Below are 26,654 nucleotides of genomic sequence, written 5' to 3' on the forward strand. Positions count from 1 at the left end.
GTCAAAAAAAGCAATACTTACATGTACGCATGTTAGCTATGATAACGAGCACTTGCCACCTCATAGTTGAAACTGTCATGAACCTCCACTATGGATATCTATTAAATTCTAATAAAATAATTGTCTCACGCGCTCGAGCTTTCATGTTGTCCACCTCTATACAGTCTAGTACCAAATCTCTCTGAATGGCTGAAGCCCTACAGGCATTAATTTGACAAAAACAACACTGAAATAACAAAACATTTGAGACAGCTCAATTCTACAGTTTTAGAAAATAAAAGTATAAAAAAGAAAAAAAATTCCACTTCAAAGCGACTCGAAGTGTTATTATTTACATAAAGGCAGTTTTACAGTCAATCCCCATGGAAACAGCAAAAGTGGTTGCTAAGCGATGATGTGACAAAACTGCAAAACCTCTTTTGACTGATTGGTTAGCCTTCGTATTCCTCATTAGTGGAATTAATTGTATTCATAACATTTTGACAGCAACAAACAGAGATGATAAATCAATAAAAATAGTGGGAAGCATTAATATGAACGCACACTTAGAACCTTAAACAACACTAGATTAAGTGTTTGTTCTTGTGCTTGCAATTCAAGTAATGCACAAACACTTTTAAAATAATTCAAAAATCTACCCAAGTCATTTCCACATACAGGTTATCTCTGTGCTTATAAGGAAAGCTCTTGAACTACAAAGCTCCCCGTGCTCTTTCTTCCTCTCTCTCGGTTGTAATGGAGTTTTTCTCTCCAAAGAAATCAACGACTAGAGCCAGGGCAGACTCAAAAAGTCAGGCTAGAAAGTCAAAGCCATGTAATCGTGTTCCCCGGTGTTTTGTTTCCTCTTTTGTCTGAGAGACTCTTGCAACCGCAAGGCAGTATTGATTAGTAGGGAGCAAGTTTGGTTCAAGCTGGATTTTATTCAAGAACCTCTGCTGTAATATTTTGCCATCAGTTTCTCCTCTTACATTGTTTTTTGGTCACTTAGAGTCTCAAAAATTTTTGGACCAAGTCTACAGATTACTGTACAGATATTTATCCTGTGATGTTTCAACTGCTAGGAGAACCGTTCCAGAAAGAGAAACGGCGAGTGTATTTTGGCTCTTTTGTCATCCAGATGTGGAAACGTACAGCGGGATGACTTCAGAGTATGGAGCAGAGTGTGCAGTTCCGATCCCTTTGTAATTTTCCTCAGCTTTCATTAGCAGCCTTGTTCTGATTTTCTGTGGAAAAGTAACATCTTAAGAGTATCGCAAACAGACAAAGCAAACAAAACTGTACTTTCTGTTCAACAGTCCTCACTCTACACTACTGTTTGCTTTTAATATACTCTGGGCGTTTTTCAATTTTCTCCGTAGGAGTAGAGACACAAATGAATGTCTTGATCTATATCCAGCTTTATCTACTGCTGGGCAGTTTTATCACACAATACAATAAAACATGTGTTTGTTTGCAATTTTACTTTTCTCCTTTCTTTTTTTTTAGAAAAATAAATACTGACAAGAGGACTTGTTGCTATGTTGCAATTTCAAGATGAAATATGCACGTTATATTTTCTTTTCTAAGTATGAAATAAGAGGTACTGCTCAGTATGTCACTATAATTACTGCCTCTTGTGCCAGCTGAAGGTTAAAGCAGAATGGTACTCATTGACTTGGAGACCCATTGAGAAGGAAATTGCTAGCTCGAGCGTGGTTGATAAGGAAACTGCAATTTGGTGGCAGAAAGGGCAATTTGCTAGAATTGAGTTAAGGAGTCAGTGGCATCTGTACTATGCTTTTATTTATCTCTATATGCATCTCTTTAAAAATGCATATTTTTAATCCTGTTTATATCGTACTTCACATAAATACATAATATTTATAACCACCGTGTTTATTTGACACGTCAACAAAATATTCCATCCATCCATCAATTCTCTTCAGAGTCCAGATTCAAATACATGCACATGCACAAACATGAAAATGTTATGAAGATTCTAATGGAACCTTCAGGGACCATGTAAAACACAGATGTAACCTGGATTGGATGTTGAAAATTGCTACTGTGAGCCATTTGAACCCAGTTCCTCAACCCCTTGCAACATTGGGTTTAAAAATTTCAAGGTCACAGTCAGTGTCCATTTACATTTACAAACAATATAGAGGTCTTTACAGGCAACGGAAGTACATTTTGCAAAAATACTGTACAGTTTTTGTTTGTTTTATTTGATAAGTTCCCTTTTTAAAAACTCTACGATTCTGATTCTACAACAGCATGACGCTGGCTCCGTTTGAAAACTCTGCACACTGGTGACATTTTCTGAGACAAAGCACCAGTGCCTCTGGCAGGACAACTGAGCTATCTTGCCAACCCTGAAATGAGTGGCCCATTCAGTAATGACACTACAATGGCAGTGATTAGGAATGGAGTGTCTATTTATCACTAGTGATTGTAGCTCTGAGCAAGACCGGCAGAAGGTACAGTGAGAGAGGACATACAGTGCTGACAAAGGTTTTGCCAGTCAGACTTTAAGTCCTAGAAGACTCAATAAATCAGTCAGGAAGCCATTCATACCAATTTGAAAATATACCTAACGCACATTTACATAAAATAAAAAAACAAACAAAAGAAAAACAAGCCCCTAGGCAATCTTTCTACTCAATTGGCTTGTTGATTTCTGCATTTGAATCAGATTTATTTTTCAGGAACAGCTACTTGCAAGCCCTGCGTCTTACTGCAAACAGGGCAACCTAACCTTCAAACGTGCCTCAACGTTAAATGAACTTAAAAGGCAAACCCTAAGGCTCTGAGAACGTAAACTAAATAGTAAAACTCACACTGACAAAGCAATTCAATCATCACGGTCTAAGTAAGACAAGAAGAAAGAAGATTAAAAACTGTGTCCTCTGAAAGGTTGCTTGTATATGACTCAATCTCAAATTTCCACATTAATGTACAAACGGGTGGAGGTACAGCTGACTGGATCTGATTGTGAGGCTGACTTTCAAACGGGTTTAACATCAAGACACGAATTTCTTTGAAGTAAACCAAATCTGCGTATTATGTTCACTGGGGCATAACGCCTGAAAATTTGGCTTTTTACAAGATTTACAAAGTAATTTGTCCACCGGAGAAGCCGAATGCTTTTCTTTTATTTATTATCAAAGTTAGATTCCACATTAAAGCATAAAATTATTAGCTTTCACAAGCTATTAAGGCTCTGCGTTTGGCTGTTAACTGGACAAACACACCAGCTAATGTGGGGAAACTGAATTATTGAAATATCCCTGTTTCTTTGCACAATTCTAATGAACTTCACACTAAACAAAGACCAAAGTCCTCTAATTTCTGTGTCTGTGATTAAATCAGTTGTTCAATATTTATGCTAAAACAAAGTTGGCTGAATTGTGTGAATGTGTTTTAGGCTTTGAAAATGGGATTAGGAATTAGTGTTATATTATTACGTGTTAATGATTATCTTTCCTCCCTCCACTTTCCCCTCATCCCAAATGATGGAGGCAAATGTCCTCCCTTCCTGCTATGTTTGCTCAAAGAGAATTATTTAGTTTTTCGTTATATTTTCCAGTTCAGATTACTTATCTCAATGAAGCAGTAGATGAATCCTAATAAAAGAAGAAGGGATTCTCAAATCTAACCCAAAAGAAGTATCTTTAATGACTAAAACACTAAAAGCAATGTCATAAAGCTCAATTTACATGCGCTGCTTATCCTGGAGGTACGTTTATATACGATGCAGCAAGCATTAAAGCTGCCCCGCAAGCACAACCAGAAAATCTGGATAAGTGGATGACACCTGTTTTTATTTTTTCCCCCGCCTTGTCTCTCTTCATGGTGCTCAAGTTGAGGGTCTAATTAGGAGTCAACACAAGGCTGTCAGAGAAAAACACAGAAGTTTTCATCACCATTGCCATCAAGTTAAAAAGCTTGTCTGCATTTTCTCTGTTAGTTCTTCTCAACCTGCCGCAGTGAAAAGTAAGCGACTTTCTGAAGAATGCTCATCAGTGAAAACAAATGTGCAGCTTTAAAGTACCATTAACGCACTGCTTCTTCACACCAAATCTAATATATACAGTTGATGTTCATGATATAAACCAATTAGCCACAAAATATAAATCACTGACAGATTAAGTAAATAACACAGATCATCAGGAGTTACGCGAGTACCCCTCATACAGCCAAAATAGCGCATTACCATGCAATGTTTTTTAAGGAACCTCAGTGTTATTGATGCATAATTTGTCACCTGCCATCCAAAATCTGGCAACTATAAAGCTATAAAGTAGCAGTTATTCAAATGGACACTTGTTGTGTTCCCTAAATGGGATGCTCAGGTTTTCTAGTATTTTTTTTTCAAGCCTGCTTTTTGCTAAAATAATATACTTAAAGATGTCTGTTGCTAAACTAGCTAGTTAGTCAGCCATCGTGTGCAAATGTGGTTATAATCCGGCTACTCAGGACTTAAAAAGTAGTACACAAACCAGGGGAGACCCCACAGTGCCATCATTCATTAGGTATTATCCACCTAAAATGTTTTGCAGTACAACTAACCATTCCCCCAACATCTGTCAACATTTCTATCCATGTCCAGCCATGTTGTGGCTGTATTAGCGATGTGCAGGGTGTAGGTGGTTTTAATTATGTGGATGATCTGTGTGTGCTCCTCTTTCTCCTTACCTTGTGGCAGAGAATAGAGAATGAAAGCTCATTTAAATAAGCAACTGCTTTTACCAACGCTGTAACTATTTAAAATGTGTACTACTGGGAGAAAAACTAATTATACTAGCTAATGTAATTTTTATGGAGGAGGAGCCTCGACAGGAAAAGAAAATAAGGAACAGAATGACTCATTGGGGTACATTACATTGGGGTACATACAATGCAGTGTTGCTGGTGGTGCTCTCTCCTTCTGTATTGATGTGTATTCAACAGTCAAAGGAAAGATTTCTGTCCTACTCAGCCCAGATTTGCTTGGGACACGAGCCTGATTGGCATGGCCACTGTGCTGCTGTGTGCCAAGGAGCTGACTAGACTATTGCCCAGTTGTGTCCTGCTCAAATGTTAATGTAATAATTTACTGCTAATAAAGAGGCATCATTGTCACTGGGCAAATGTCTGTTAGCATTACTGCCATCCAGATTCTGACTGACTGCTACATGCTAACGCCAAATCGGGCTGATGTGACAGACAAAATGACCTGATAAGCCAAGGATGGAAAGAGACGACTGCCTCTCCTACCAAAGCTGGTGATTCACACATGCTGGCTGGGATTGAATTTAACATTGCTAATTAAAATACAGATACAGAAATCATCAATTTTCACTCTAATCTCCCTGGCTCTCACATACTGTTAAAGCTGCTGCCTCTGCTGCTCCTCTCCAACTTGCTGCTTTCAGGACATCGAGATGCGCCTGCGTTTTCTATTTCTTTTCTTTTAAAATATTGTGCAGTAATTATAGTCTTGATCAGTGTCCAAGTTGTGAGAGCAGTCTACAACATTAGCGTTAATGACCCTACCCGCAACCCTGTGGAGCATGCTAAACAGCTTTCTCTGACATAAAGGGAGCTCTGAAATTCAAGCCAAAATAGCGACTTCACAAAAAAATGAGCCCACTCAGCGCAACACTCAGGTGGGTGAAATCAGCATAATAATAAAGTTAATTGTATAATATTGCTCACAAATATTGGCTTTTTTCACATAACTATTCCTAAAAGAGGCTTACATAATGAATTCAGTGATTTTTTTTTTTTTAACATTACAGTAGACGAGTACATTTCAAGAGCCCATTTCAAGAGGACCTTCCCATTTCTTACTGTTTAGTGATCCCACACTAATCAAAGTTACAAAACTATTCAGGCACAAGAACAGTTTTTCTTTTATTCTGGAAGCTTTTTTTTTTTACATCGCAATAGTTTGAAATGAAAGAAGCCTTTATCAGTTTTTGAAACCAAATTTTAACTGACAGATATTAGCCAGTAACGGTCATCAGCTGTGATACGTCAACTTTTTGCCCTCTTGTTACTAGAATAGAATAGAATAATCCTTTACTAGGGCTGTGCGATATGACCAAAATCTCATATCCCGATATTAAGACATCTATCGTCCGATAACGATATAAATCGCAAAAATGTAACATTTTCTGTAAATTCTGTGAATCTCGGGCAGCTCGACTTGCGTGAAGTGTTTCCAGCTGGGCGTCGCATACCTGGAGTCGAGTGTTTTAACCGATGCATGAAACTATACATCTTTAGACATAAGTTGTAACGGCCGCCGTTTTCTTTGTGAGTATTTATTACATGGCTTGCTGCGAGGAAAAGCCTGTTCTAACGTTTGAGTCTAAGGTTTATTTTTTAGCACCTGACGGCTCTTTTTTGCTTCTCATCTGTAAACACTGCATCTTTCACGTGATTCAGTTTATTTTGAAAAGTCTCAACAGGATCTTGAGCTTTATTGTGAAAGGTTTATGTGGAACATAAACAAGCGGACACGCAATGGTGCTACCGTCGTTGTTGGTAACCACAACGCATAAAAACAAAGGCTTGTCTGTCTGTAGTAGAGATGGCACGATACCACTTTTTTTATGTTCGATACCGATATCATAAATTTGGATATCTGCCGATACCGATATGAATCCGATATAGTGTTTTTTAATCAACAAAACGGTTTTTTAAATATCTTGCTGCATTTTGTATAAGTTCATACTCAAGTTTAAAACAACAACTACACTAAAGCTATTCTGTTATACCTGTATGCAAAAAAAAATATTTCATAGTTCAGCAATACTGATCAATCTAATAAACTTAAACCTACACCTTCCTCCCTATTCTGGTATTTTAAAGAGTACTTAGCGTAAATATTAAGCAACCTAACTAATAGGGTTCCAACTCCCAGCAACAACAAAAATAAATAAATAAAAAATAGGGAACCACCCCTCACACTCCACCTCATGATGCCTAATCAACGTAATCAACCTTAATTTGATGCAGTGTGAAAAAAAATGCACAGAAATCAATTATTTTTCAAGAAATATTAAATAGATTCAACATCTTTCTTCAACAAAATTGCAGACTGCACAGATGGTACCTTCCCAAAGGAAAAAGTACTATAGCTTACTAGGGTATATATATTAGACTTAATAGTTACTATATACAGTAATTGACTTCTATTCATTTTACATCAAATTAAAACTTTGGGTGTCAGATAATTATTTATTAAAAGCTAGACATTTTAAATGAGAATAAGAAAGAAAAGTATGTCTTTGTGCCCCCTTTTCCCTGTTAATGCCCTATCGGCCCCCCTGGCTAAACTTTGCTAGATCCGCCCCTGCACAGTTACCAGCGTCAGCTACGTAGAAAAAGATCCTGGAGTAGAAAGTAATATTAAATACATTCTAACAATAGCTGATCAAGCTTAAACGTGCTGCTGTTGTTCAGCCGCTGGTTTCCTCTTTCTGGTGCAAAGTGGGCCAAAAGCAAACTAGAGACACGGACTCGCGACAGAAAAGCCGATCAGCTGATCGTTAAGCAGTTTCATGATTGAAGTAGCAGCAGGAGAGGCAGTCGCTTGTTAAGCTTAACGCAGGAATGCTTTACAAACATTCAGAGATGGACTTACACACTTGCTTTACTTCTCTCGGGATAACTTTGTCGGAGATGAAATGCTGGGTTGCTAGCGAAGCTCCAAATGCTATCCAGACCACCGACAGGTCCCGCATGCCACAGCCGCTCTATCACGTGACCACACTGCTCCAACGTGCTAACGTTCTGAGGCGAGTTACGGCGTGTTGCAAGTTTTGTGAGGTGCTTTCGTGATATTTAATGGATCGGATTACATTTTTTATTTTTCTCCGATATCCGATCCAGTAATTTAGGTCAGTATCGGACCGATACCGATACGTAATATCGGATCGGTCCATCTCTAGTCTGTAGTTTAGTTATATTAAATATAAGAGAAAGAGAGAACTTAAGGAAATTAATATAGCCACTACAGTGACCATCAAAATAATGAAAAAATATTGCTGTAAACAGTTTATTTTGCGACACCACGAAATAAACGATAGCGTAAAATTAAACGATAGATGTTTTTATATCGTCATCCGATATATATCGTTATATCGAACAGCCCTACTTGTTGCACTCCCATCATGCATTTGTACAAACTGGGGATAACCTCAGTAAATAATTAATCCCAGTTGCAGACCAATAAAATGTGATTAAATAGTCAGAGAATATTATTGGCTAATGTTTTAAGTTTCATCATTTTATTTCTTTGAAAATTCTTTTTAACCCGAGTAATTAATGCACATCCAACTTCACCTCAAACATCATGTGTACACACAAAAGAGAGGATGCACTCGTATCGTAAAACATCTCCACTAAATGCATAAACTTGTAAATCAACAGCCTGGTGCATAATTCATCAAATACTGCCACGGTGATAAATTACAGCTGAATTACAGCCCAACCCATCAAGCCACCATCAGAGAATATTGGTCTCCCCGCATCTGTCTATTTTCAGAGCTTCATCTCTGTCTTTTGATGCCGTCTCCCCACACAAATGCACACGCACGCACAAAACTCTTGCGTGCACAGGTCTCTGCTCTTTCCTGGGGGCTGCAGTAGCTCCCCCACAGAGTCTTCTATTATAATGCTTGGGTCTCATGGGACTTTGCTCTACTCTCTCTCTGCTGTTATTATTCAGCCTGCTGCAGTCCATCTTCCTTCCTCCTGACTCTGTGTCTAACTGTCTGCCTCTGTCTCTCATCATATACCTCCCACTGTATTTGGCCTTGCTGACTGAGACACATCCTTCACTTTTTCCTCAGCGGCTGCTAACTCCCAAACTGCCAAGAAAAAAAACAAAGAGCTATTTGAGCTGCTTAATGCTTCAGCGTATTCATGCTGATATATATATTAACATCGAGTTATGCAGATTAGGTCATTAAGACAGCTAATTAACACACCAATTATATATTTATTTTTTTCAGTATAACAGTCTTCATGTCTTTTTAGTAGCATGAAAATTAAATTAAAGCTAACATCCAGCGACTTCCTTGCTCTAAGAAAATTTGGTTTCTGAATTATTTATAAAGACACCACCTTTATACTGCTTTCCTCCTAGCTTATCTGATCACCCTCTTATCAAATATGTGAATTGCTATGATCACCAGCTTGTTGCACACTTTGTCTACCTGCAGTGTGGTGCCGTGTAGGTGGTGTGCACCATGTTTATTGCAGCCTTTAAGCTGAAAACAGGTGCTGCTTATGTAGAGCTGAGGTAAACTGAAATATGAACATTTTTTGAGAGTGTCATTATTACATAGTCATAGACTTTGTGTTTATTAAGACATTACAGTGCAACCTCATTGCACTTTTCAAAAAAAGTCTTAATATTCCAGAGATCTTTCCATATTAACATCTAAGATATTCAATACTATTTTTAAAGAACGTCTACATGTAAATCAGCGCTTGTGAAACTAAGCCAACCCTTTTCCCGCTGTAGTAGCCAGAATCCAGTGTCAGCGGTTGACTGTGCGAAATGGCTCCACAGGGAAAAAGTGCATGAATGATACAAAATGTGCTGGTAAATATCCGTAATGATGAACTACCCACACAAAACGTCCTTTGCCCTGCGCATCCTGGGACAGAATGTCAGCTCAGCTTAGGGGCACGGCGTCTTTACCGAACCGTCCCTCGGCATTGCAAATGACACCGTTTTTTTCCTCAGACGCCTTCATGACTAGAAGCAAGTTGTGTCTAATTTAGTCCAGACAGGGTGTCAGCGGGGGTCAAAAAACTGCTCTCTGGAGGTAAACAACAACCTTGCTCCAGGTCTCCTCATTACCAACTAATGTCACTTTTTCTTGTCCTCAAATGTGAGCACGCATTTGGAAAATAACCCACAAACAACTGATTAAAAACAGACTGGTTTACAAGCCTTGAGATTAAAAATATGGTGGGGAACACCGCTTGTCTTTTTCAACAATGTGATGACATCTCCAAGTTAAGAACTGTCATCATGAAAATGCATAAAATAGTCAGAATATCTTTGTTAGCTTAAAATATTTTAGAATAACAACCTACACAAGCGCTCTATATTTGCCTGAGGCATTTGCAAAGTTGAACTCAGTCAACAGCTTTTTTCTCTGGTAATAAAAGTTACCACACATTTCTCTCAGGTTTCGCTCTGTGTTGCACATGTGTACACAGTAGATACACCGCATTGTTCAGTACTTGGTGGGACGCTGCTGGCAGTCTCTGAAATACTTGATGAAGTTGCTCATTCTCTTCTAGTCTCTCACCAAACTTTCTCTGCTCTGTGAAAGGAGTGCATCCCATGTGTCTGAAACTGTATCTGGACTGGCAGCACAAACTCTTTCTGGCCTCCGGACCGAGGTTCAAAAGATTAACAGCAACAACAATGTGCAATGTATCTGCGCTCATTCTACCAAAAAGTCAATTACATCTGGATTATAACGACACTCGTATAAATACACTTTGGTTATTTTCTCGACGCCGTGCTTTATGCAGCTGCAAATTTGATTTGGATGTAATGAAAGTGAGACCTCAAGCTAATGCCGATATCTCGAGCTGACAGAAAAGACTTTAGGGAGATTTGAAGAATTGTTTTTTTTTTCTTGGATGTTTTGGGGTGAGGCACGCTTGTTCAGCTTCCACCACAGTTTGAAGAAAACACTCATTGCTTCACTGCTACTGAAACAACCCCTACTGGGCTCACAGCAAGCAACCACAAAACTAAACAAGGGCAGAGGGAAAAAAAATGCAAAATAAACAAGACTAAGCTTGTGCTTGGATTGTCCGTGTGTTCAATCACTCACCCACTATTTAGTGTTTGCTTCAGAGAGCACTGACAAGAGAACAAGGGCAGAGTGTTATTAATACAATTCTGACACTACTTGGATGCAACGCTACTACATTATCAATTAGTATCATTAGTCATAATTATCTGTTACATAAGCTAACAGCAGGGGACCTGAAACAAATGTGAGGGCACCGACACCACAAGTACACATCTCTCTCTGCAACGTGGGAATGAAGATTTATAGCACAAATCTGTGCACATATATATATATATATATATATATATATATATATATATATATATATATATATATGGAAGCTTGTTTCCGCCACTTAAAAAAATTAAAAAATATCCATAACTCAAAATTTCGACTTGACTTGAAATTTCAAGTTAGCGCTGCCAATCAGTAATCACGTGAATGACGTCATTTCCTTGTAACCCGGAACCTGAAGCCCTCAGCTACAAATGCTACAGCTAAGCTACCAGTTTTACAGCCAGTCATGAATGCACAAATTGCTGAGTATTTTCAGCATGGCTTCACATTATATCCTTGCGTTATTAGCCGAATCACAAGGCGTTACTATCAGCAAACGTACTCTGGAAAGCGTCAATTTATAAATTGGTAGCTCACGATCCGGTTTTAAGTGTGCATTCCTCTGCGCCTTATCCTTCCTGGTAACAAAAAAATGACATCATTCACATAGATTACTGATTGGCAGCGCTAACTCAAATTTCGAGTTAATAAATCAAAATTTCGAGAAAATAACTCGAAATTTCCAGTTATGGATACTTTTTTTTAGTGGCGGAAATGGGCTTTCATACATATAACCATTAACAAGATGCAAAAATATAATAGGTACCATAGCCATTACTGTGCTAAAATATGCCATTTTTAATATAATAATTGTAAAATATGAAATGTAGTAGTAGCTCCCATGCACATATTTCCCACATCGCCAGTATATTTACAGTTTAGACAAACCCACAAAAGTCTGACTTTTTTTAATTTTCTCTTCAGAGCATGAGAAGAGACGAGCCACAGCACACCTGAGACGGCTGAGGAGTACTAAGTTCACCATGTACTCTTAACAGGTCAGAAAAATGGCATCATGTCCAGATCTGACAGCTCTTTCTTCCTTCTTCTGACACCACACTGGCAGGCTGCAGTGTATGCATGTGACTGTCAGCATCTCGACCTCCCTTCAGAAATAATAACAAGCTCCCTCCTCTTACGCACTCTGTCCAATTTAGTGGCACTCGGCTTACACATGCCAACATCCACGCTACTGAATCGTTCAGGGATGGAGAAATGCAGCACATGCCACGACATATAAAAAATAAAATAAAATACAGCTCATTACTCCAGTCTCTACCAATAACACCCAGGAGATTTCACACTAACTTGATCTGAGATGTGGAATCACAGGCCTGAGCGTGCATATTATCCAGTCATTTCGCCATCCTGGTGGGGCTCTGGAGCTTCGTCAATGTGGTAAATAAGAAGTTATTGCTGGTGGATGTTTCTAGTTATGCTAAAGAGGCTTCATAGCAATCATCAGCAAAATCACAGGGGGAAGATTCAATCTATAAGGAGCACTAATTTTAAAAATCACCAAAGGCTGAGCTTTAGTGAGAAGATGTGCACACTTCAGCTTCTGTGAAGGATAATTAATATGACAGCACTTCTACTTACTGTACACATTAGTCCACCTTGAACACAGTGCAGTTTAAAGATCACATTATACGTTTGCATAATATAAACAATGAATTGTTGGGCGTATTAACACATCTATTCTTGACACTTGGAAAATGTCATGAATGAAAAAAAAAAAAGGTAAAACACTACTTAATAATTCTGGTTTCTTTTTTAATCTCCTTGCAATTTAAGAAGTTTTACAGTACGTGTGAAAACCTTAATATCATGATTGATCAATATAAAAATAATCATATATGATATATATTGCCTAACCTATTGATGATTTATCAAACCCAACCTGACATAATCAAATATTTAGTGATTTTAATTGATCTGAAAGAAGATCTTCCTTTAATAATGGCTTAAAGTACATTTTCTTCATGTCATCTTAAAGCAGCGGTCCCCAACTGGGACCAGTTTGTGTCCGACAATATTTTCACGGATCAGCATTTAAGGTGTCCTGGATAAATACAACAAAATAAAACCAGTACTGGTACCAAAAAAAAGAAGACTTATTCATAACACACGGGAAAAGACCCAGGAAAACCGGGTTAATGATAAAAACGTTACAAAAATAACAATAAAAACCGATAAAACCCCTATAAAACCATAAATTTCACACCCGAGCCTCAACTCTCGCGACCTGGTACCAAACAACGACTCCCGGGGGTTGGGGGCGGCTGTCTTAAAGGGTCATCACCTGAAAATGCATTTATTCTTAGCAAACAGACAAAAACAATCCTTCCATAACACTCAGCAACATGATGAAACTGGATGACCGTAGATCAGAGCGATCACTTGCCACAATTTTGCTTTAACAGACTCAACACATAGATTTCTCGATGATGAATAAAAAGAACTGAGCCAGACAGAAAATGCCGTGGAGAGATTAGAAATAACTAAGTGAAAGAGCAGAAATGGAGGAAGGGAGGCTCTGAAAGCGTAATAAAATTTGGAAGGGAACATGAGGGAATACAGTCCAATCTTAAAGTCGACATTAATCACACCTAATTACTCGCTTTAATGGGAAAAGGTCTGATGAGCTCACAGAGGGCAGCTGCTTTACTTAACTGAAACTTAGTCGTCATACTGACCAAACCATTCTTTACATAAATAAATCTTCATCAGACTCAATAAGTGCCTCGGTGCTGATGTGTGATGATGTTGCCAAATACTTGTTCAGTCTTTATGCGACAACAGCTTGTAGAGAAGCATGGCACAGGCTAACACGGGTAGATATACTCTGGAGCTCCTTTTGTCTTGGTAAATGGCTGAGCCGCCAGCATGGCCAGTCTGTCTGCTGAGTTGTTCATTCAGATATGCATCCGAAGCTTGTAGATGCTTCAAAGTCATATGATTAAGGAAGATTTCAAGGAATTTAATTTGTTCACATGGCACAGAGTTTTAAAGTTCTGTATTACTAAGTGCATTTGTTAAAAATATAAACGTGGGTATGTTTGGTTTCATTCCGACACAAAGAAGAAATCCTGTAGAAACGGGATAATAATGAGCAGCTGATGTCCAAGTTTCTCGGCGAAGAGGCTGAAACCTGCTGCAAACACTGTCAAGTCTGTGCTAGTGTAACACCGTCCTCTTCCTTCTGTCCTTGTTTCACTGCTGACAAGTTACAGAGCAGCTGTCACAACGTGTCAAGCTATGGCTGACAGACAGGCCTGAGCTGATAAATCTAACAAAGTGCTTTGCAGTGTGACTGGCTGAATCTGCTGACAGTAATGTAATTAAAAGAAAAATGTGAGCATGAAAATCCCCGTGTGTCCTTGCTCCATTCCTTGTACTACTGTATGCACCTTTAACTGAAATAGATTACACTTTATTTTATGCAAATCATAAGTAATTTGAAATTCTTATAAAAATTGTCATATACAGTGTGAGGTGTCACATTTTACAAAGTAATGCAATGCTCTAACCACATTCCATTTTTTGCTAGTGCAGTAATATCATGACTCAGCGCAAATTAAGTAATCACATTACATTATCACTACTATGTTGTTGTGCATTCTAATGTTAACACAACATTAGCTCTTTCAAACAGCATGCTAACACAAGGCTAGCACAGGCAATCGTTTTGAAGCCTCTCTCAGCTGGTTTTCAACTTCACTTTGTGCTTTTAGCTTTTTGTTCGAACTTTAACACTAAAAGAAAAATCTGTCAGTGTGTGCGACTATAGCCTCAGGTTTATATAGATAACTGGTAATTATGTGACTATGCATTTAAGGTTACATTATGAGTAGTGTGAAGAACTTTCTCCCAAGAGTAATGAAGTAACACAATGGTAAAGTAATGTGTAATGCAACACTGATTTTATATATATATTATTTGTAATTAATGTTATAATGAATCTAATTAAAACACTTCTATTTGTTATACATTCCATTTTTTTATTAAATTTTTTTTAAGGATTGCAACAGAATAATTTCTTAAATCTGAGAAAAATAAAGCATTTTATTTTTATTTTTTACTTCCTTGCTTGTTTTCTTATAATAATAAACAAACTACTGACCTTATGTGCTACATTTTTCCAGCCTTTGCTTTTATGCGGCATGTATTTCCTTAAGTGGCATTTAGAAAAGAAAAAAAAATGAGGCCATCAGAAAAATTTCTGTAGGCTCTCGACAAGCTTGGTGAAGTGAATCTGACAATCCCTATGATGAGCCAGTGTGCTGTTTTATATGTTTTATATGTTCAAACTGCAAAAACTAGTTCATTATCAAAATGACGACATTAAGAAAGAAGATGTAGAAGTCACTGTGTGTGTTTGCGTTTAAAGTGCACAGTTTACTGTACTTGAAATGCTGTAATTTGGGCGGAAAATGAGATATTTTTAAAAAATGTGACAAGTAATCAGATCTTACAGGACAAAGAACAGCACTTTAATGAGGACATGTAAATAATTTCAACTTTCCTGCAGAGAATAATTGCAAGCCTCTGCCCTGCAATGACCGCTGATGAAGACAGGAAGTGGTGAAGTTAACAAATTGTGGCATATAACACCCCTGACAAAGTGCACTGTGAAGTGTAAACCCGCGTTTGTTGTCTTTATTAGTGACACTGTGGCTGTTTGTCAGCAGCTGCAATTACTGGCCGTCACCAGCAGCCACAGCTGCAGTCATAGTTAAGAATTTTCTCTCTTCACTGGAAAAGGCCATTCGCTGTATTAACTGCGTGTGGGTGTGTGTCACGTCTCATTCCAAGTCCTTGGTATGTATCAGTGACATCTGTGCGTGCCATGAGTGAGAAAAATAACAGCTTTGATATGCAGGCAATAACAATCACTGTGCATTTCTTTACGGCCTCGTATCTGGCAGTGATCGACAACGTGCTGCGATAAAGCGCATCTCAAACGCAGTGGAAGTGTTTTTTAGGCCTCTGCTTTCCAGCAGAGCTGTTGACTGCATATTATTCAAATACAGTTCAGTGTTACTAGCATCATGTGCAGTATGCCACACGTGTCAAATGTAGTTAAGATTGGTTTTCTTCACCAACACACTCATAATAAACAAGTGTTTTTGGGGCCTTAACTGTCAACAAACAAAACAACTTCAACTTGAGACATTTGGCGTGCTGTCATAACAGGCAGTGAATTGGTATAATTACTGCCTAGCGTCTACAGTAGCCTACCATGATGACAGTCATAATGACATAGTTGTGTTTGCAAGCTTTGTGTAATTACACACTATTACATAACCACATTTTATTGACAAGGTTGGTCCGGAAATGACCCCTTTCATTTGCAAAGCATAAAAAAAAAAAAAAACACACTGACAAACAGGCTTACACATTACCTATTAGCAGCAAACTCCCTAAAAGCCCTTCCTGGTTGCCGCTTTCGCTCAATTCAACATGATATCAGAACTGGCAACCCACGCTGCTTGCAACCCAGCCTTTACAGACTCGCTCAATGAAAGGGTCATGGCCTCTCTTTGCCTCCTCTCTCCCACATTTTTTTAATCTACAACACCCTTTAAACCCTGCTCCAGCACTCTCTCCTTTATTTATCACATTTTCTGCCCCACAAAGACCTTTCAGAGAGGCAGAGAATTTCATCAGTCGGTAACACGGTCGGCCCCCAGAACTGCTTCCTCGCCGCCGTTGCCATCCGCACGGTCGGCCCCCAGAACTGCTTCCTCGCCGCCGTTGCCGTCCGCACGGTCGGCCCCCAGAACTGCTTCCTCGCCGCCGTTGCCGTCCGCACGGTCGGCCTCCAGAACTGTTCGCACGTCGCCACCGTTAAAGAACATGAAGAGGGCAAGGGTTCAGGTTGGTGTTTGTTTGGGAGTTGGGGGGGTAACACTGGCACAGAACTGGCAACTTGAAGAAGAAGGGTGCAGACTGGGAAGCTGCCCACACCTCAGCCACACCAGGTCGCGACTATCTAAGAAGCCCTGAAAACGCATAAAGTGGTAGATCATAATCACACTGTGCTGCTTATGAGAGCACTACCTGCACTACGGATGACAGACGACACATCTGATCATGTTAGTCTGGTGGCGCCCCTGGACTTTTTGTAGACTCTTGGTGAGCTCTGGTTTCGTTTTGTTTTTGATATGCTTTCCTGCGTTTTTTGGACTCTGGTGCTCCTTGTTTTTTTTTTTGCTTGGGCCTGTCCCTCCATCCTGGACCCCCTCCGCCCGCCCTGGCCTGGTGCTTTGTTGTGCTTTTGTTGTTTGGGGCTGTCGGGAGCCAGCCCTTAGAGGGGGGGTACTGTCACGGTTCTGGGTCCGTTGGACCCAGTATTTTGAGTTTATGTTTTGGTTTATTTCTGCTTCATGGATTGTTTTCTTCTCGTAGTGATGATGATGATTATTATTTCTTGTTTCTGTTTATCCGTGCTTAAGGATTTGTTCTCAGTTATATCTCACGTTTAGTTTAGTTCAGATTCCATGTGTCATTCTGTCTGTCTCTCAGTGTAAAGTCTGCATGCTTGTTTAGTAATTCATGTTTCCTGTTTTATTGTGAAAGTCTTTGTCTTATGTTAGTGTGTGCAGCTTAGCTCCCCCGTCTCGTTAGCCCTGATCTCTCCCAGCTGTGTCTCCCTCCTGTTGCCGATTCCCCCGTTACTACCCTGTGTATATAAGCCCTGTGTTTTCCCATGCTCAGTGTCGCGTCGTACCCTCAGAATTATGCCTGTGTGTCCTTGGTCTCAGTGTTCCATCCTCACTCCATGTTTGTTTTTCTGCCAGCAATAAAGCTGAGGTTTTTTTGAGTTTCAATTCTGTGTTCGAGTCCTGCATTTGGATCCTCATCTCTGCCTGCCCGCACACAGAGCCCTGACAGATAATTATGTGACTATGCATTTAAGGTTACATTATGAGTAGTGTGAAGAACTTTCTCCCAAGAGTAATGAAGTAACACAATGGTAAAGTAATGTGTAATGCAACACTGATTTTATATATATATTATTTGTAATTAATGTTATAATGAATCTAATTAAAACACTTCTATTTGTTATACATTCCATTTTTTTATTAAATTTTTTTTAAGGATTGCAACAAAATAATTTCTTAAATCTGAGAAAAATAAAGCATTTTATTTTTCATTTTTTACTTCCTTGCTTGTTTTCTTATAATAATAAACAAACTACTGACCTTATGTGCTACATTTTTCCAGCCTTTGCTTTTATGCGGCATGTATTTCCTTAAGTGGCATTTAGAAAAGAAAAAAAAATGAGGCCATCAGAAAAATTTCTGTAGGCTCTCGACAAGCTTGGTGAAGTGAATCTGACAATCCCTATGATGAGCCAGTGTGCTGTTTTATATGTTTTATATGTTCAAACTGCAAAAACTAGTTCATTATCAAAATGACGACATTAAGAAAGAAGATGTAGAAGTCACTGTGTGTGTTTGCGTTTAAAGTGCACAGTTTACTGTACTTGAAATGCTGTAATTTGGGCGGAAAATGAGATATTTTTTAAAAAATGTGACAAGTAATCAGATCTTACAGGACAAAGAACAGCACTTTAATGAGGACATGTAAATAATTTCAACTTTCCTGCAGAGAATAATTGCAAGCCTCTGCCCTGCAATGACCGCTGATGAAGACAGGAAGTGGTGAAGTTAACAAATTGTGGCATATAACACCCCTGACAAAGTGCACTGTGAAGTGTAAACCCGCGTTTGTTGTCTTTATTAGTGACACTGTGGCTGTTTGTCAGCAGCTGCAATTACTGGCCGTCACCAGCAGCCACAGCTGCAGTCATAGTTAAGAATTTTCTCTCTTCACTGGAAAAGGCCATTCGCTGTATTAACTGCGTGTGGGTGTGTGTCACGTCTCATTCCAAGTCCTTGGTATGTATCAGTGACATCTGTGCGTGCCATGAGTAAGAAAAATAACAGCTTTGATATGCAGGCAATAACAATCACTGTGCATTTCTTTACGGCCTCGTATCTGGCAGTGATCGACAACGTGCTGCGATAAAGCGCATCTCAAACGCAGTGGAAGTGTTTTTTAGGCCTCTGCTTTCCAGCAGAGCTGTTGACTGCATATTATTCAAATACAGTTCAGTGTTACTAGCATCATGTGCAGTATGCCACACGTGTCAAATGTAGTTAAGATTGGTTTTCTTCACCAACACACTCATAATAAACAAGTGTTTTTGGGGCCTTAACTGTCAACAAACAAAACAACTTCAACTTGAGACATTTGGCGTGCTGTCATAACAGGCAGTGAATTGGTATAATTACTGCCTAGCGTCTACAGTAGCCTACCATGATGACAGTCATAATGACATAGTTGTGTTTGCAAGCTTTGTGTAATTACACACTATTACATAACCACATTTTATTGACAAGGTTGGTCCGGAAATGACCCCTTTCATTTGCAAAGCATAAAAAAAAAAACACACTGACAAACAGGCTTACACATTACCTATTAGCAGCAAACTCCCTAAAAGCCCTTCCTGGTCAGAGATGGGCAGTAACGCGTTACTTGTAACGCGTTACTGTAATCTGATTACTTTTTTCAAGTAACGAGTAAAGTAAGGGATTACTATTGCAAAATCGGTAATTAGATTACCGTTACTTTCCCGTAGGAACGCTGCGTTACTGCGTTACTAAAACCGTGATTTTTTTTGCGAGAATGTCTCATGACAGTGACGTAAGCAAGTGCGACGTTGGTGACAGCAGCTGTGTGCAGATCAACAATGGATAATATATCGAGTGCGGGAGAGAGTATGAGCGTGCAGCGTTTAAAGTGTGGAAGTACTGACCTTACTTTGAGTTTGATTCCATAAAAAGTGACAAAAACATTAGCGTCCATCGTGCGTGGGAAGAAAACTTCTTTTTACAGCGAAAAAAACCCCTAAACTTCCGAGCAAGCACCGAGTAGCTACGACGTGATGGGAAACTCACAGAGACACTCGCGCGGATTCTTCAACTGACCGCAGCACACCTACACCAGGGTAACCCTCCGCCTACCCTGCTCCTGCTTTACAGGTGAAAATAGAGCAAAAGGACCGCTGAGTCTTTGACTTTATTTATTTTCTGCTGTGTTTTACTTGCATCTGTTTGAAAGAGTGAGTGAAAACACAAAAAATATTTTATTTTATGTGCTGGAATGTGTAGAAAATAGGTTTAAATGTTAAACTAATTTATTCAAGTCAGAGAATGTTGCATATAATTAAATGTTTTGCTTGATGCATAAAGTTAAAAGATTAAAACTGATAAAACAAGTTAAAAAAAGAGACTTTTCCATTTGATTACATTTTGTATGATGGATTATGTAGAAAAAGTAGAATTGGGCTGAAAGATCTATCACTTTATCACCTCTTCAGGTTGTAAATCGTGTTTTTAAAAAGTAACTAAGTAACTAAGTAACTAAGTAATTAATTACTTTTGAAAATAAGTAATCAGTAAAGTAACGGGATTACTTTTTGGGGGGAGTAATCAGTAATTAATTACTGATTACTTTTTTCAAGTAACTTGACCAACACTGTTCCTGGTTGCCGCTTTCGCTCAATTCAACATGATATCAGAACTGGCAACCCACGCTGCTTGCAACCCAGCCTTTACAGACTCGCTCAATGAAAGGGTCATGGCCTCTCTTTGCCTCCTCTCTCCCACATTTTTTTAATCTACAACACCCTTTAAACCCTGCTCCAGCACTCTCTCCTTTATTTATCACATTTTCTGCCCCACAAAGACCTTTCAGAGAGGCAGAGAATTTCATCAGTCGGTAACACGGCGTGGCTGGTGGCCACACAGGAAGCTTTTGATTTCTGCTGGAATGTCCTGAGCTTTGGAAAACTGTCAGACTCAGTGGACACAATGTCGCTGTTAAAGCACAAAAGCACAGCTTGAAATCAATCGAGCATGCACGGTCACAGCTGAAAACTTCATTATGCTTATGTAGTAAGAGTGTGGTTAAGCTTGATGGAGGGGAGGATGTTGCCCCCAAGTTGCCCGAAAGTAAAATGCGAAAAAAAAGAAAAAAAGAAAGAAAGAAACTTGACACTAAAATGAGTTTCTCACCGAATTTAGATCCAGGCTGGTCTTCACCCATTCCTTGGCATCATTATACTCATCCATCAAACCCATAATGTACAGAGTGTCTAGTGAGTCAACGACGGATGCTCCTCTCAGGCCACCTGCAAAAATCAGAGAAAACACAGTTATGCACGGAGACAAGTTCTGCTTGTTTTTAGGTTCTTTTTTAGCAGGATATGAGGTGAAAAGGTAAAAATCTCAACATGCAGTACCTGTCAACTATTCACACAACAACAAATCAGTCCAACAATTCGCAACATCCAACCAAATAAAGCTATTTCTGACTTTTCCACTGTGACTGCAAGTCTTTCTCAGACCACCCCGAGGTTTCTTTGTGTGGACAAGGTTTTTTCCCAGTGTATTCTTTATACAGCTGGTCGATCCTCTCCACGGTGAAGCAAAATACATTTTTATCGGTTAAATTTCTAAAATTAGTATACGTATGGGTGGAAAACAAGTCACTACTGCTACCTCTTATCTTATTATATGCATATACATGAGCTATCGGCGTGTTGCATGGAGTATTGTTTTAACACTGATGCTATTTTTACAGTAACTAATCCCTAAAGCGGTAATCTGTCCACTAAGCCAGTATGCATTTCAACTAATTTTTTAAAAGGGTGGTTTAAAGAAGATTTGAAAAGAAAAAAAGTAGAAAGTAGAATAAATAACCGACAAATCATTACTTTATTTCCTGCTACATAAGTCAAAGTCTTCTAAGATGGATAACTACTGAGATTTAACTCTAAACCTTTAATGTGGTGGTTAGCAACAGCAACTTGACAGCGCGTGTGATAAAAACTAAAACATAAAAGTCTCCCTCGCGCCGAGCTTCAGTAATTACTGCAGTGATGTTGAATGATAATACAAAAACAGCTTTGTGTGGCCCACATGAAAAGCATCTTCTCTCCGAGATTAAAGCATCTTCTCTCCGAGATTAAAGCATCCGCTACAAAGCACCAGTCACTGTAACATGAAAGTCAAGTCATTTAGGAACCAACCACCAGAGGGGAATAAAAGAACCTGTATACTGATTATTGCAAACATTCAGCAGCTGCTGCTGGATTTCCCGGAGTTTGTGCGCTTCCTGCATCGACTCTGCGTAAATGTCACAGTGTAAAATCTGCTTGTCTGCAGTGACTATGGATGCACGAGTGTTTGTCTTTGTGAATCTCAAGCTATTTATTTCCTTTCATAAACTAAACGAGAAATGCTAACGGATGTTTATTCCATCCTTATGAGAGATTGCATGGTCCATTTTCATTCTCATATGACCAAATATTATGCAAATGGACCTGAAGCCCACAAAGACAGCGCGGCACAAAGGAAGAATACACATTACCCTTAATGAATTACTGTGTAAGAGTTTAAAGGCAAATTGGGGTTTGGAAGTTTAATAAGAAGAAAGTGGGACTAAACCGGCAGAGAATTAAACTTCTTGCGGGCTGAAAATGTAGATGAGGTGAAAAAATGCAATAGTGTGGAAACTGAACTGGTTAAGTAGGAGAGGTGACGAAAAAGCTTGCTGTTCATCTCTGAGAACTTAGCCTAGAGTAGATGGTTGGATTGATCTGATGCAACCATTCAGCAACCAGGTACATCAAAGACTTCAATTTTTATGAAGAATTATTTTCAAAGCTTGCCAAATATGTAAATCACAACCATGCCTTTCGGTGACAACACAGAACTGAAAAACTGAACTTTTTCAGATCCTGTTCTCAACAGACGCTGTGATTTTGTTAATGTTTTGTGTTAAACTGCTAGAACGACCTCAATACTTTTCTACTCACAACAGATAAAATTAGTTTGTGTAAGTGAAAATGTTTCATAGCTATAAACTCCACTTGGACATTTAATCGACCTTAATGCTCTGCAGTTTTAGCCCAGTAATGTTATTACTACTGATTCTGTCACTCTGTTCACATAATCATCCGTTAAACAAAGTAACAAAAAAATGTTTCTCCATATCTACAGCATATTCTATAGCTCTATATCTTAGCATATTCTATATTAGCTTATTTTATCTGGAAGGAAAGTTGCAATTAGGGCTGCCACGATTTGTCGACTAGTCACGATTACGTCGACTATCAAAATCGTCGACGACTGATTTAATAGTCGACGTGTCGTTTGAAGCTTTGTAAGATCGCAAAAGACGCAGGAATAATAGCAGGATTTAAGAGTGTAATAACGGACTGAAACAGAAGATGGCAGCACAGCATGTACAAGGATGCCAGCTGCCGTTAAACCCCGAAGAAGAAGAAGCAGCTGTGTCCCAGAATTCATAGCGCGGCCCAGCTCAGTTTCCAACAATGGCGGCAGCTAGTTAGTTTTAATATTACTCTTATTATTCTTTCTGGGTCACAAAATAAACGTTTAACATATTTTCAGGCGAGAATGTAGCTGTGTAAACCTCAAATATCTGCTCAGTTTATCAGGACACCACATATTTTCAAAAGCGCTCCGACGTTTTCGGAGACGTCTGTTACCCACTAGCTCGATAGCTAGCCGGGGGCTAGGTCACTAGCACCGTGAGAACACCGGACTCCCGGCAAATTGTTTTCAAACCCACCGCCGTCTTTCGCGACTCAGGTTAAATATATATGAGTCACTTAGATAAATTAAAAATGTTGTTGTTTGGCTTTTTTTTAGTATTTTATTTGTTCCTGAGTAAATCGGTTTGGCTGAGATTAAAGTTATAGTTTTTACACAGCTGAATAAACGTCAAGCAGACAGCTGATTATCAGAAGTGTGAGATGCTGGAGAATATACTCCGGTGTCCTGTTATATTTTAGATAGCAAGGAGTTTATTAAACTTTACCGAAACAATCTGCAAATTTCATTAAAATTGAATAAACTATCATCTTGTCTTTATTTTTAGTTAGCACTAGTGATGGCCAAATGAAGCTTTCCGAAGCACTGAAGCTTGTATTGAAAAACGGTTCATTACTCGAAGCTTTTCAACACAGTCCTCTCCGGTGACATCTGGTGGTGAAAATTTTGAAGAGCAGCTTGAATCTGCAAAATAAAACGGACTGCTCAATTATCACTGCTCACTCAAGAGTGGAGTTCTCTCTGATATTGGGCCACCGTTCCGTTGCTTTGAACATGTAATTGGTTTTGTTTTCTCGATTGGGGGGCTGAAAAAAATGTAATGCGTATCTGCGTAATACATTTTGATCAATAAACTTTCCCTATTTAAACATGCACTATGGTGTGGCCTTTCTTTGCTCATAACTCCTTGATGTTGGTAAATACAATAAGTGAGCAATATATATAATATACATATGAGAATGCACAGCACATTATGGAGTATGCCCCTGCTGTGAAGTCCTGCCTCCATCTACTTGTCGTTTAATCACTGGACAGCTGGACAGGTTCATACAAAATATTAGATGAGGCCAATTGTCCTATACATATTTTTGACCTAGGGGTGGGATTGATTGTGAACTGGAAAGGGAAAATGCTTAGGGAGCTGAGTACGGCTGCATCATCACTGATTTGTAGAATCATTTTTGATTCGATACAGGATCCGATTCAATTTGATTGGAATCTGGAAAGTTTTGCCTCAGTCAGAAATATTAAAATTCTGATCATTTAACAGTATATATCCATAATTTCGTATCTATTAAAAGAAAGCTGACACATGTGAGACTTAATTAGAGATGTAAACAGAGAGTTATGAAACCTGCAGCTGCAGAAGCCAGCGGGAAAAAAAGAGGCAAACACAGCGCGGACCCGACGACGCACCAAAATCTGACTCTGACGCGTCGGGTCCGCACTCTGTGTTCACGTTTGTATGCAGAATCCGTAAACCTGCTCCCAGTTACTGTTTTAGCTGCATGGTGTTTGACGACATGTTGTGAGGTTTAACCTGAGATGCTGGCGTTTCAGGCATAATAACGTTAATTTACAAATCGACACGGGATTTTAATGAATCAATATCACTTTATTCAATTTAGCATGGATTGTAATCAGAAAGGCGATAATCAAAACCCACCCCTAATCAAGAACTTGCAAAGTAAAAACATGATCAATGTAAGGTAGCCCTTTTGTTATTTACATTTAAAAAGAGGATTAGTGTTACTGTGCGCTGGCTGAGTCTGTTTCTTTTCTTAGAAATAGTTTCTCCTGCCCTGGAGAAAATCCACTTGCATGGAACAGAAGAGGCTGTGGAGTGCAGGAACTACACTGCAAGCTGGTAGATATGCAGGTATTCCTGGGTCCTGCAGACTATCACCTAAAAACAATAAACAAAATGATTTTCTAAACTGTAGCAATGTAATGTACGTATAGTGTCAAATACATTGTTGTAGTCTTCATTAGCTTTAATTCACATGGAAGTGTTCCTAAAGTCATATGCTGTAATGATATTTCCATTATGAAAACATGATTTTGGACATTTCAAGTTTTTCACTTCGGCAGATAAAATGAATTGAGCAAAATCAACTCAAAATATTCCCACACGCCAGAATGTCCTCTCTTCCTCGCTGGCTCCATATCTGTCAGTGGAATGATCACCTCTTCGCTCTCTGTCACCATCAACACACTCCACGAATCCCGTGGATGATTCACTTCCTTATATCCGTTTGAATCAGGTACCGAAGCAGTTACATGCGTAATGAAGCTTCGGACGTCACTGGTCACGTGACTTTTGCCAAACGAAGCAAGCCTCGACACAGTGCTTCTGAACCAGTGTGTTGTTTTTTTTGACACACGCTCCGGAGCATCAGCTTCAAGCGGGCCATCACTAGTTAGCACCTTAAAAGCTTAAAGCTGTAAGCTAATGATAGTTATATAAGAGCAGATGCTGCTGGTGCAATAAGCTGTAGTTTTACGTCCAGTGGATGATGATCTGATTAGTCGACTAATCGCATAAATAATCGGTGACTAGTCGACTATCAAAATAATCGTTTGTGGCAGCCCTAGTTGCAATAACAATAAATCCCCCATCCATTCATGTCCATGTCAGCATCCTTTCCCCAGCCACCTCCTATAGCAGTGGCCAGTGGGGCACTCCCAAGACAGCTGACAGATGCAATGTCCCAAGGGTGTCCTGGGTCTGTCCCAGTAGGACACAACTACAACACCTGACCTAGAAGTGTTCAGGAGGTCTCCTAGTCAGATGCCCAGACCACACAAAACTGTCTCCTTTTGATGTAGAGGAATAATGGTTCACCTCTCCTTCCTGAATGACTGAGCTCCTCAACATCCTTCTAAGGATGAGCCCAGCCAACCCTCAGATTAAGCTCATTTCCACTACTGTCATTGGTTCAGTCACTGCCCAGAGCTCACAACCATAGGTGAGGGTTGGGAAACTGAGAGCCTTGCTTTCTACTCTCAGGTCTGTCATTACTACAACAGTGTCACATTCATGCAGACGTTTGATCAATCTGACTGTCAAACTCCTGCTTCTCTCACTCATGACTTGGGGAGACTTGGGGCTCATCATGCAAGCTGGAGGTCATCATTTGATGAAGCCAACAGAACCACATCGTCCACAAAAAGCAAAGATAACATCCTGTGGACATCCTGTGGCCATTGACTGTGCCTTGAAATCCCTCAGAAATTAAATTATGATTGGAAGTCCAACACCCTACTGGGAATGAGTCTGACTTATTGCCAGCAATAAAAACTT

The 26,654-nt window shown here is 39.3% G+C and overlaps 1 protein-coding gene and 1 long non-coding RNA gene across 3 annotated transcripts in view; both read right to left on the reverse strand.

Annotated features, from left to right (window-relative positions):
* LOC101464129 (mannosyl-oligosaccharide 1,2-alpha-mannosidase IA) overlaps nt 1-26,654 on the reverse strand; it is a 205,443-nt gene that overhangs the window by 72,044 nt on the left and 106,745 nt on the right. For both annotated transcript variants that reach the window (XM_004551022.6, XM_004551023.6), the window contains exon 3: nt 21,005-21,120. In XM_004551022.6, the coding sequence (XP_004551079.1) occupies nt 21,005-21,120 (116 nt within the window). The remainder of the gene's footprint in view (nt 1-21,004; nt 21,121-26,654) is intronic.
* Nucleotides 24,945-25,943, reverse strand: LOC143421107 (uncharacterized). The gene is made up of 2 exons (XR_013100864.1): nt 25,538-25,943; nt 24,945-25,256 (listed from the first exon to the last, which is right to left on the reverse strand). It is a non-coding gene; the product is annotated as an uncharacterized LOC143421107 (long non-coding RNA).

Source organism: Maylandia zebra, linkage group LG11, assembly GCF_041146795.1.
Source record: "Maylandia zebra isolate NMK-2024a linkage group LG11, Mzebra_GT3a, whole genome shotgun sequence".
In the NCBI taxonomy this organism is placed as follows: domain Eukaryota; kingdom Metazoa; phylum Chordata; class Actinopteri; order Cichliformes; family Cichlidae; genus Maylandia; species Maylandia zebra.